This window comes from Carassius carassius, chromosome 13 (genome assembly GCF_963082965.1).
Source record: "Carassius carassius chromosome 13, fCarCar2.1, whole genome shotgun sequence".
Taxonomy (NCBI): Eukaryota; Metazoa; Chordata; class Actinopteri; order Cypriniformes; family Cyprinidae; genus Carassius; species Carassius carassius.
The window spans coordinates 8,122,472-8,135,590 of record NC_081767.1 but is presented as its reverse complement, the minus strand read 5'-3'; the positions used below and the strand labels follow the sequence as shown (position 1 = coordinate 8,135,590).

General features: G+C 37.6%; 1 protein-coding gene across 1 annotated transcript in view; it reads right to left on the bottom strand.

Annotated features, from left to right (window-relative positions):
- Positions 1-3,060: 3,060 nt before the first annotated feature.
- The window catches only part of LOC132155930 (RAC-beta serine/threonine-protein kinase), a 28,996-nt gene continuing 18,937 nt past the window's right edge, over positions 3,061-13,119 (bottom strand). The window contains exons 6-14 of the mRNA XM_059564714.1: positions 12,431-12,562; positions 12,285-12,350; positions 12,124-12,192; positions 11,900-12,022; positions 11,609-11,737; positions 9,787-10,001; positions 9,605-9,692; positions 9,247-9,349; positions 3,061-4,573 (exon numbers count right to left, since the gene is read on the bottom strand). Coding sequence (XP_059420697.1) covers positions 4,494-4,573; positions 9,247-9,349; positions 9,605-9,692; positions 9,787-10,001; positions 11,609-11,737; positions 11,900-12,022; positions 12,124-12,192; positions 12,285-12,350; positions 12,431-12,562 — 1,005 coding nt within the window. The 3' untranslated portion in view covers positions 3,061-4,493. The remainder of the gene's footprint in view (positions 4,574-9,246; positions 9,350-9,604; positions 9,693-9,786; positions 10,002-11,608; positions 11,738-11,899; positions 12,023-12,123; positions 12,193-12,284; positions 12,351-12,430; positions 12,563-13,119) is intronic.

The window sequence follows — 13,119 nt, the reverse complement described above, 5'->3', positions numbered from 1 at the left end:
TGTAATGCAAACACATACAAGATTAATCACTTTGTCTGTCACTCGAATCTGTTCCCCTTTCGGGCTTGAACTGATGGTAAAACTAAGGACACTATTAACTGTCTTTACATTTATTTTTAAAGATGAAGCTCGCGAATATGGAAAGGGGCGTCACGAGTGCTTGCGGTGATCAGCCAAATCACAATGCACTCTGTCAGTCGGCCAATCAGAGCAGACTGCACTTGTCGGAAAAAAGGAATTTGTAGAAAATGACGCGTTTGAGAGAGGCGATCTTAGAGGACCTACAATAATGTACAGTATTTGAAAAATGTTTTTTGAACATTAAAGCATGTCAACATATTCTGTTACACCAAAAACACAAAATAATGATCTTTAAAAAAGCATCATATGACCCCTTTAAGTCATTATTTCGAGAAATCTTCTCATTATTATGAGAAACTAAGTCATTATTACAAGAAAATATCTCGTTATATTGAGAAACTAAGTCATAATGATGAGAAAGTTTCTCATCATTATGACTTACAGAATCACATTTTTTTTCAACTATGGCGGAAACGGGCTTCCATAGTAGTTTTGTATAGTGACATGAACTTAAAAAAAAAAAAAAAAAAAGGTGAGCCACTGCCCACTGGTTAGGATCTACTGCTCTTCAGAAACCAAATTATTACTAGTTTTTAAATTAATAGTTCTGACTGTTAGACAACAGTAAAAACAGTGTCCCTGTATTTTTTCAAATGACTGGCCATGAAAGTTTTTTTTTTTTTTTTTTTTTTTCCAGTGGCATTATTTAGCTGTAGATTATTATCCAGACCACTTCTGAAACAGACTCAATTATCACAGTAAGTGTCTCACTGCTGTGGGAGTAGTCATAGACATCAGTAGTCAACGTCTCTTAAAATCATTTTCTAGATATTGTTAGGGCAAAATATACAGACATTTCAAATGTTTGAACAATTAAATGTGTAAAGTGTAAACATCTTCAATAAAACTAAAATTGTGAAATGTTTGAGCTCTTGAGCCATGGCCGAAGAACAAAGTGTTTTCAAAATCTTCTATCCACTTGGTTAATTGGACATGCTGTTCAGTTAGTAAAGGAGGCAGACATAGTTTTTAACAAAAGAATTTACTTGCATGAATGTCCTAATAGCAAAGCATATCCCACTACACTCAGTAGCCAAAAAAAAAAACAAAAAAAACAATTCAGTTTGAAGAAAAATTTCAGGATTCCCCCAAGTTTGCATCCCCTGCCCTAAAAGAAATTAAAAACAGAGCAAACTGAGCATCAATGATGACATTCGTGATTGTTCATCACATTCAGAACAGAACAGTCGATGGTTAAGGTTGCAAAATAATCAAAGCGGATTTGTCCTACATTTAGATATACACATAACAAAAATGGGTGAAAGCACTACAGCAGACCATTTTAAATCTTTGCCTCTCATGACTCCACCCAAAAGTTTATTTTCAAAACTGTATTTGAGCATCATTAATGTTGTGAACTAGTGTGCATATGTTAGTTATGTCCGGAGCAATGTATCATTTAATGACACAGGCAAATGGCACCATCTAGCGGTCTCTCTCAGTCAAGACAATAAGGGCTGTTTCAAAACCTAGTCAGATGCCTAAAATAAACAACAGCTTGATGTGTTTAAGAGCCGTAGAAGCACTGCAGTTCGGCCCAGCTGTTGGTTTATGGAGGAGGGGTGGTAATGTAAATCATGTTTAAACACAAAAGACTAATAAATTATACACTCACCTAAAGGATTATTAGGAACACCATACTAATACTGTGCTTGACCCCCTTTCGCCTTCAGAACTGCCTTAATTCTATGTGGCATTGATTCAACAAGGTGCTGAAAGCATTCTTTAGAAATGTTGGCCCATATTGAAAGGATAGCATCTTGCAGTTGATACAGATTTGTGGGATGCACATCCAGGCCACGAAGCTCCCATTCCACCACATCCCAAAGATGCTCTACTGGGTTGAGATCTGGTGACTGTGGGGGCCATTTTAGTACAGTGAACTCATTGTCATGTTCAAGAAACCAGTCTGAAATGATTCGAGCTTTGTGACATTGTGCATTATCCTGCTGGAAGTAGCCATCAGAGGATGGGTACATGGTGGTCATAAAGGGATGGCATGGTCAGAAACAATGCTCAGGTTGGTCGTGGCATTTAAACGATGCCCAATTGGCACTATAGGGGCCTAAAGTGTGCCAAGAAAACATCCTCCACACCATTACACCACCACCACCAGCCTGCACAGTGGTAACAAGGCATGATGGATCCATGTCATTCTGTTTACGCCAAATTCTGACTCTACCATCTGAATGTCTCAACAGAAATCGAAACTCATCAGACCAGGCAACATTTTTCCAGTCTTCAACTGTCCAATTTTGGTGAGCTCGTGCAAATTGTAGCCTCTTTTTCCTTTTTGTAGTGTAGATGAGTGGTACCCGGTGGGGTCTTCTGCTGTTGTAGCCCATCCGCCTCAAGGTTGTGCGTGTTGTGGCTTCACAAATGCTTTGCTGCATACCTCGGTTGTAACGAGTGGTTATTTCAGTCAAAGTTGCTCTTCTATCAGCTTGAATCAGTCGGCCCATTCTCCTCTGACCTCTAGCATCAACAAGGCATTTTGGCCCACAGGACTGCCGCATACTGGATGTTTTTCCCTTTTCACACCATTCTTTGTAAACCCTAGAAATGGTTCTGTGTGAAAATCCCAGTAACTGAGCAGATTGTGAAATACTCAGACCGGCCCGTCTGGCACCAACAACCATGCCACACTCAAAATTGCTTAAATCACCTTTCTTTCCCATTCTGACATTCAGTTTGGAGTTCAGGAGATTGTCTTGACCAGGACCAAACCCCTAAATGCATTGAAGCAACTGCCATGTGATTGGTTGATTAGATAATTGCATTAATGAGAAACTGAACAGGTGTTCCTAATAATCCTTTAGGTGAGTGTATACTGTGACTACACACCCACACATGCACAAATCAACTACACATTCACACAAATGGAAAAATGGACAAAAGAAAGAAACAAAAAAACTCTACTATTGTAATATATATTTTTATATATATATTTTATCAAGACAATTTAATTTCAGGGAGTGGGCAAATGAAGAAAAAAATGATCCAAATAAAATAAGGAATAAAACAAAAAACTAAATAGTTTGATGTTCCTTACACATGAAGCATCTTTAAAAAGGCAAAGGAAAAAAACACCTCACACATCTAAGCGGTGTATCTGACAGCTTCTGTCTGGAGAAGCACACCTACGTTACACATCTGGAGATGAAGTTGAACATTTTTTCTATCAAACATCCTAACCATTTTTGTTCTGACTACACTAATAAAAAAATAAAAAAGAGAGAAATGAAGAGAAGTGTCAAGGCTGCGACAACAATGGCTTAGCACGCAGGTACGTGTTTCCACTGCTTGCTACTTTTACCAGTCGGTCATGCTGATGAAATAACAGGACATTCAAATCCTTTTTTTTTTTTTGTTCTTTTTTTTTTTTTAAACAGTTGTTGCCTGCAAAACTTTCGAGTGAATGAAAACAACATGATGGACAGTTTCTATGATACAGTAATCTTGGAACAACAAGCCTCTGGGGCTTCACATGAAAACTGGAAAAAGGCTTCTACATGAAGCCAGTTTCAAGGTTCCTGTTTGTGGAGGAAACCATTGAACAACACGCTAGAGCTGTCTTCCTCTCTCTCTCTTCCCTTTAAAGCACAAACATCTATAGTGTGTGTCTCCAACCCCCTAGCAATCCCACCCCGTTCTGCTCCTTTATGCCCATGTACAAAATTGAAACACAAAAAGACACACAGTTGAAGATGTAGACTGAGAACACACATCCGTCAATGCACACACACATGCACAGCATTCGGTATGCTACCCAGGCAGAGAAACAGCACTATTCCTTTCTGTGTGACCCCATCATCATTCCTCCCGCTGTAAAAACACTATTGGTAACAGCTAGTTCCAGAAAGAGCACTTGTACAATTGCAGAAATATGGCTTTAAAACTGTAACAATCAGTGGGAAATAAGTCCAAATAGTTTGATTTCTCTTGTCCCCACAAGATGATTTAGAGCATGTTCGATATTTGTGTTTACAAGAGGCTTTAGTCCCGTAGTCCAGTGTTTTGAGTGTGAGTGCGTGCCTTGAAACCTGCTGGTCCTGAGCGGTGTTCTCGATGGTACCTTATTGGTTGAGATTTATTCAGTGATTGATGGATTGTGTTGCAGTGTGTAGTGTCAGGCTACGATTGGCTGGATGAAAGGCCAATCAGAAACCAGGACTGACCAGAGGGTCCCACCTGTTCAGGATCGTTCACAGATGCCGTACTCCTGCCTAGAACCCACTCCTCAGTAGGCTTGGGTTGCTGGTGCACATGTCTTTGTATGAGTTTGTGTTGGTGTATGTGAGGGGCGTCCGGTTTGCTGGTAAGGGTGAGAGAGTGGGAGGGAGGGGGGGGGGTCACTCCCGCACACTGGCTGAATAGGAGAACTGCGAGAAGTGTGTGCGTGTATCTGGGCCCTCGGCATCAAGACTGTCATCTGCAAGCAACAGAGACCAAGAACAAAGCATCATCAGTAATTGCGAGTTATAAAGTCAGACTTGCGAGAAAAATACTCAATTTGGAGAAATAAAGTCAGAATTTCGAGATAACACGATTGCAAGTTAAAGTCAGTATTGCATGGTATCGATTATTGCGATTATAATGCGATTCCAAATGTTAAGATTATTTTTACAGGAGACTAAGACAAAACTATTCATTTTGATGAACTTTGGAAGATTAATTGTTCACCACAAGACTAGTAATGTGCGCTGACAAAGTAAACAGGATCCCCTAATTTAAACCTGCAGATCAACTCAAACAGATTCAACACTATTATAATATAGCACTTGCATATAGGTTTTGATTCCTTCTATTGTCCTCAATTGTAAGTCGCTTTGGATAAAAGCATCGGGTAAATTTAATTTAAATATAATGTAAATAAAACTAAATAGACATTAGATTCAACCACTGCATTTTAATCATGATTAGTGGTTGGCCGATACATGATATATATTGCCGTCAGCATCAAGCAAATACGCATTTATATAATTGAAACAAATCTTTGAATGATTAATTTCACAAACCTTGCAAACTTAATCGAATCCAGCTATGAGATTGTGAAATGTTTATGTGTATCCAGCATGATCACATGTTCTCAGTCCGTGTGAATTGAATGCTTTAAACCAGGCGTCACTAAACTCAGTCCTGGAGGGCACGGTGTCCTGCAGAGTTTAACTCAAACCCCAATCAAACACATCTGAACCAGCTAACCAAGGTCTCACTAGGTATACCTGACACTTCCAGGCAGGTGTGTTGAGGCAAGTTGAAACTAAACTCTGCAAGACATCGGCCCTCCAGGACAGAGTTTGGTGACCCCTGCTTTGAAATATAAACTCGTGATTTCAAATTATGCTACGCTTTATGCATTTCCCCACCGCCATATTAGTGTCATTTGCACTGCGTGCTGTATGTAAAGTGATTTAGGTTTAATGTTTAGTTGAAAAATATTATTCCCAGTACACACAAACTTCGCAGAATACTGAGACCCCATTGATTACAGTGTTTACTTCCTTTTTATTAAATATTTATTTGTGGAAAATACCTTGTCATCTAAAGTATGTTTATTTTACACATGCATTTTTAAATCCATTGTCAAATGATTTCAAATTTCTTAATTCAAAAAATCATATCGGCTTTATATCTGCATTTTTATACATTCGTATGGACAAGTAAACAGGATTATATCAAAATATCACAAATACAATTGGTTATGTCTTAAGAACCTAAAGACTTGAGAAATAAAACTGTGTTCCGACTGACATTTTGTGGGGCGCGAGGACTGGAATTGAGAACCACTGGTGTATTGGATCTGTGCATCAGCCGCTGCTGCCAGTCATTAATTAAAAGTAAACAAAAAACATCCATCTTGACTGAACCATTTTTGTAACCTCACCTCATATTTTATTTGCCTGTTAATGGTGTCCATCTGTGTTGTCCAATGTCCATCTGTGTATGTGATTATTTTTGTGATGCGTTTCAATATAATTTAGCCTATACTTATTTAGGGTATAGGCCTATTCTATTTAATAAAAGTTAAACAGAAAAAAATACAAATATTAGCACTGCAGGTTTCTAAATATTTATATAAACAGACTGTATAATGATGAAAAACCACAAAAATAACAGGTATAAATAACATATACGCAATATACGCAAATTCCTTCAGCGCACATTTCAGTGCAATATTTGTACAGATTTTATTAAACAGTATATACAGTATAATTGTGTTTAATGAAGCTTAGATGGCACTATAAATTCTTAATTCATTTGAGAGCGTCTGAAGACATTAGTAGGCTAGCGTATTTTCCGGACTATAAGTCGCACTTTTTTCATAGTTTGGCTGGTCCTGTGACTTATAGTCAGGTGCGACTTAATCAAAATTAATTTGACATGAACCAGGAGAAATGAACCAAGAGAAAACATTACCTTCTCCAGCCACGAGAGGGCGCTCCATGCTGCTCAGTGCTCCTGTGGCATACCACTGAACACATAGAGCGCCCTCTCGTGGCTGTAGACGGTAATGTTTGCTCTTGGTTCTTGGTTCTAAATAAATGGGACTTATAGTCCAGTGCGACTTATGTTTTTTTCCTCGTCATGACATATTTTTGGACTGATGCGACTTATATTAAGGTGCGACTTATAGTCCGAAAAATACAGTACTTAGCTCACCTTTGGAGTTTCGGCAACTCAACACTGAATATTATATTGTGGGCATTGTATTTTTATTAATAAAATAAATATGATAAATTACAAAACAAAATGAAATTGAAAAACTTGCTTCTAAATAGAGCAGTTATTTTTATTTTGTTAAAAATGAGCCAAATGTTAACCATTAACTTCAAGTAAGAATTTTGACAGATTAAAACTATCAGTTAAAAGGTAGGCTATTTATAAAATTGTTCTTTCCAAGTTTTTTTGTTTTAATGTTTGCTACATGAATATTGCTACACAAAATCAACATCTACTGTACATCTATGTCTATATTAATGTCTATAGTAAATGTGTGCATTTTCAAGTGTTTGTGTGGCGTGTGGAAGCTGAAAAGGCGTGTGCTTACACTACGTGACAGTTAACATGGAGGCGCTGGTTTGACTTAAAAATCTTGGTTTGTGTTCAACAAAGTCACCTACGTCTTGAATGCCCTGGGGGTAAGCAGATAAACATCACAATTCATTTTTGGGTAAACTATCCCTTAAATTGTTTTTATTCAATGCTAATTTAATATTCTGATCTTATCAGTTAACAGTTAGTGTTCAGATAACAAGCAGTTGTCGTTGGTCGGGAAAATTAACCTAAATTAATATTACTACTCCGAACTAGTAGGCTATACCAGAAAAAAAAAATTAAATTAAAACCTTTGTTCGGAATTCATTTTTAATCCCTGCATGATTTTAGGCACATGATAAATATCAAAAGGAAAGAGAAACATCAGAAAATAGGCCAATGTTTTCTAGAAATTACTATATGATATCAACATGAATTTTTTCATTCTTACAGTCGCCGCCAGAATGTCCAACTACATCAACATGAACTTAATTTTTTTCTTTTTTTCAACAGTTCTCCTCACAAAACAAAATTAATTTCAAACAAATTTAACAGCAAAGCTATTTTTTGCTGTTAGGTAAGGCACAAACTAAGAAAAGTAAGACCAAACTTTGTGGCAATAGTTAAGTCCAAACTGAACATGGTGTGCGTTTATGGTGCATATCTGCAATGTTGTCTCGGCGGGGCCGGGTGTGGTGGAGATGGGGCTTAGGTAGACGATATTATCCAATATTGAAATATTTTTTAACCCTTTAACGCATACGATCACACCTGTGTGATCAGTTTTGGCTGGTCCCTGTAGTGTATGATCACACCGGTGTAATTAAAACTTTCAGTGCATCATGTCATCAACTGCTGAATTTGAATCCCTTTCGCACTTTGGCTGGCGCAGAGCCAGATCAGACGCGCTGAGCATTTGTCATATCATCACCAATATTTAGTTTTAAACCATATAATGCTTACTTTAGGTTTCAGATACTTAAATACAGATAAGTACAAGCATAACCATACATTTACAGTTTGTAAAATACATGCTGATGTCTATGGAAACGGCAATAATGAGCCTTATCAATATAATCTGACTTCATGTTTTTATTGATATCATATACAGATTGTGTAGGTAACTATAAAGTTTACTCTGCTCTTCTCCGAGTTTACCGGAGACCTACTTCAAAGTGTTTCGTGAGGAGAGGATGAATTTGCGTGTTGTAAATTCCACAGCTCGGATTTAGCGGGAACTAACATGCCGGCGCCCATCACCCGGTATAGATCAACTAAATTAAATTAAAAATTAATTACATTTATGCATTTAGCAGATGCTGTTATCCAAAGCGACTTAGTGCATTCATGCTAAAATTCTTTACCTAACATGTGCTCCCTGGGAATCGAACCCACAACCTTTTGTGCTGCTAACGCAATGCTCTACCACTGACCCACAGGAACAATAACACTAGCACGGTTGATATAAAAGTGTTTAAACTACCAAATGTATTTGCACATATTTCAGTATCGGAATATAATATAATGAGCATGTTTGTGAATATTGTGAACAAAACAGGAAAAACTAAATAAAACGATCCATGTGTCATACAGATCTATTGTAGCTGTGTTGTGTCACATGACAAGCATGATGCATCGCCATGGAAACAATAAGGCGGTACATTCTAAAATAATTGTTGCCTAAAGAAACTCATGCCGGTGGCTCAGCTAGAATATTTTAAACTCACGTGCAAAAGGGTTAAGGTGATTATCGATACGATATTTTTGACATAGCGCCCAGCTATTTTCAGTTGAGACAACTCAAACATGCATTTTAGTCTGGGACTAGCCTTAAGCCTCAGCTGTGAAACCGTAGGTACATATAATAACAGCATCATGTGACTTTTACACCAATGCTCTTAACAACGCATTTTTGATCCAGTGCAACTTATACTTGTGCTACTTATTTGGAACAGTTTTGAGGGCTAAAATATTTGCTGTCATTTTCCACAAAGTGACTTGTTAATCATTTTCTCAGACACACACCTCACAAGCAGACAGGAAACGAGGAAGATCTGAGGTACTCACATTGGTCAGGTGGTGTGACAGTAATGGTCTGTGCAGTGAACTCGTCGTCAAAGTAGCGTGTGTCTGTCTCTGAGGTCACTTGCGGCTTGAAGGGTGGGATAAGCTGCATAAAACCACACAAAGAGATCAGCATAAATGACTGTTCACTGTTAAATGTCTAAAGAAGTCAAAAATAAACATGTCGTGTTTGAGGGTATATGTCTTCCGAGCACACTGCATCAATCATGCTGAAACAATATTGAAACATGAACGCAAACGATATTTGAGAGTATCTGTCCAAGACAATAATAGTGTACATTCTCTAATACGTGTGATGATTAGATCTCATGAATTGGTTCCCACTGACTTAAACTCTTACCTTCTTTTGAAGGACATCTTGCCAGTTCATGGAACTGAAGAACTTGTGTGTCATCACTTCTTTGGCATCCTCAGGACCTCCTCCAAGCCTTAAAAACACCAAATTCACATTAATAGAACCATACACAAGACCCCCCCCCCCCCCCCCGTCATAACAAAAGTAGAAACAGATGCTCGTCTTACCTCTGTTTGGGGTCTTTCTTGAGCAGGCCGGCCAGCAAGGCCTTTGCCTCGGGCGAGAGGTTTCTAGGGAAGCGGATCTCCTCCATTAAAATGAGCTCAAACAGACGTTCGTGGTCCTGGTTATAGAACGGCAGCCGACCACACATCATTTCATACATGACCACTCCCAGACCCCACCAATCCACTGCACGGCCGTAATCATTGTCTTCTAATACCTACATCAAAGAACGTGGAGAAGATGAAAATGAAGTAGAACATTTAAAGATGGCAATAAAGCAAGAGAAAACAAGAAGCTTAAACAAGCCATTCTTTATTATTGGGAAGGTTTATCAAAGTTCATGCTGCTGTTTTTGTAAAACATTGTACTTTAATAATGCAACGTATTTCTGAGTAACAAGTACATTAAATGAATGTGTGTGGGAGGGAAGGGTGATGAATAACCAGGTTCAACTTTTAGTGTACCCCCATGTATCCCAATGGTGTCCCAACCTTATTTGGAATTAGTTATAAATGTTGAACTTGTTACTATAACCAGCATTAAATTACGGTGTTAAACACTACTGAATACTTTAGATTTTATAAAGGCTAAATATAATATAATATATAATATATAATATAATATATATATAAGTTAAGAGTAAAAAAGTAACCATAATGAGCTGTTTGTCTATCAGTGACCAAACCTTACAGAGATTTATTATTTTTCTTCTCTGGAACAACATGCACTAAATGTGGACAATATGAACACAAGGAATGCACAAACAACCTTCTTTGTGCAAATAATAATGGAGTGATATTTTTGGTTTACAAAGCATCTTTTTTCTTTTGGCCAAAAGAACAATCCAGCTAAATCTTATTAAAGGGGTCATGAACTGAGAAATCAAAATTCCCTTGATCTTGTGACATGTAAGAGGTCATCGTACTATAAAAACATCCTGTAATTTTCAGAACTCAAACCTTTCTCATAAAAAAAAGCTTATATTGAAGCCATTCTGCTAAAACGACAGGTTGTTGAATGTACCACTTTATGACCTAATAATGTGGATAAACACTGCCTCTGCAGAAAATGATCAAGTTCAGTGCAGTTTAGTGCCAAGCTGTGTCTTTTCATTGTCTTCCTTCTGATCCCAACATCAGGAAAGAGTGATCAGTGGATTAACTCAATTTTTAATGAAGTTCCAGACCACATCACTAAAAACCAGTAAGGCCGTTTATTCTCTTTGGATTTTCAGAAATACTGAAACTAAAAGATGATACTGTGCCAAATATAAATAAAACATAACTTTTTATTACATCATCCCTATTACTTCATTTATCATTTCAGATTGTTTGATATGTACTGAGTATTTATGTGTTTTAAACCTAAATCACGGCAGCATCCATCTTTGAAGGATGTACGCTGTCAAACATACACAACTTTTAGCTAATCGTACCAGTGGGCGTTTACTTCTGGGTCTACAAGCCACAACAAACATAACAGAAAATAGTTTGTCTTTATTCTTTCTGATTCATAGGACTTGCTTTTTTTATTTTTAAATATTCTTAAACCTTCATATAGTACTTCTTGACATCTAGAACTATTGTGTAATATTGCGAAGAAGTTTTGTAGCTTCTGCTCTCCTTTCAATGTGATGACATTTAAAACACACAAACAACAAGATGATTTCCTGCTTTAAAACAGTGTGGGATTTCATAACAATAGGTCAGAAAATTTGAAAATTAGAGTTGGGCCTGATTCACAGGGTTTTTCCACATTTAATCTATTAAACTATGATCCAAAAATCGATTGAAAAAACACATTCATGGAGTGAGTAGGGAGTACCTCAGGAGCAAGGTATTCTGGGGTCCCACAGAATGTCTTCATGGTGGCCTCATTAGTAATGCCCTCTTTACACAGGCCAAAGTCTGTGATTTTAATATGACCATCTTTGTCCAGCATTAGATTCTCCAGCTGCAGAGACAAATGCAATTCAAACAGAATTAGGAAATCGTGTTTTGCCATTTGGGGAAAAAAGGAACACAGACTTCATGTCTTTGTGGTCTATGACACAATTTTCAAAAACAATTCTAAGTATTTTCACAATGATTACATAGAGCATTAAACACAGAAAACCTTTAGGTCCCTGTAGACGACATCTTTAGAGTGCAGATATTCCAACGCTGAAACAATTTCAGCCCCATAGAAGCGAGCTCTATCTTCCGTAAACACGCGCTCTCGAGACAAGTGGAAGAACAGCTGGAAACACGTAAAAAGGAGACAAAACATAATTTTAAAAGAGACAGAATGTGAAGGATTTCCTAGTTTGTTTTTGTAAGGAGCGACAAGATGTGACGAACCTCGCCCCCATTTGCGTACTCCATGACAAAACACAATCGATCTCGTGTCTGGAAGGCGTATTTTAGTGTCTGTGGAGAGATTGAAAACAATGTGAACTAACAACTCTAGAACCAAGGTAATTGTGCAACAACAAAAAAAACCCTGATGGAGGTGGACGTACTGTGAGGAACGGATGCCGTGTGTTCTGCAACACTCTGCTTTCTGTGACTGTGTGTGCAACCTCATCCTGAAATAGACAAAAAAAAGGACAAGTCTCACACAAGTCATTCTGGAGCATTTTAAATTTCTGATTTGTGTGCTGCCAACCTTAGCAATGATGACCTCTTTGCGTAGGATCTTCATGGCATAGTACATGCCAGTAGCCTTTTCCCTTACTAGAATCACCTTTCCAAAAGTGCCTTTACCGAGCAGCTTTAAGTAGTCAAAGTCACTCATTGTCTAAAGAAGAACAAAAATGAGTAATGACATTTTTTGTATTAGAATTAAATCTGCTCAGTCATAAAATCTCAACATTTAAAATTATGTAAATAAAACCTATAGTTATGCCAAGTAATGGATAACGTACAGCCAGCCTGTCATTATCACATCATTAGGACCCCATAGCAGAGTGGAAGGGTCTCATTGAATGCTGAACAGGATTATTTTGACAAGCTGATTCTAAGTGATCTTGTTTATTACAGTAATCCACATTATTCCAGTCCATTAATTAACATCTTGTGAAGTAAAAACCTGTGTTTGTAATAAACCAGACCATCAACAAGAGGTTTTTAACTTCAAACTAAAATACAAGTCCTCTACCCATAGAATTCCTTTCTCCAGTAAAAAAGGTTGTCTCACCAGAATCAGGAGAGAAATATAAACAGATAAATCACAGTTTACAAGTAAAAAACAGTTCAAGAGTTCTTAACTTTATGTTGGTGGATTCTGATGTGAGAGGACATCAGGGGACGGGCGACTTCTCTGGAGGAAGTGTTATTATGGACTCAAATTTTGGC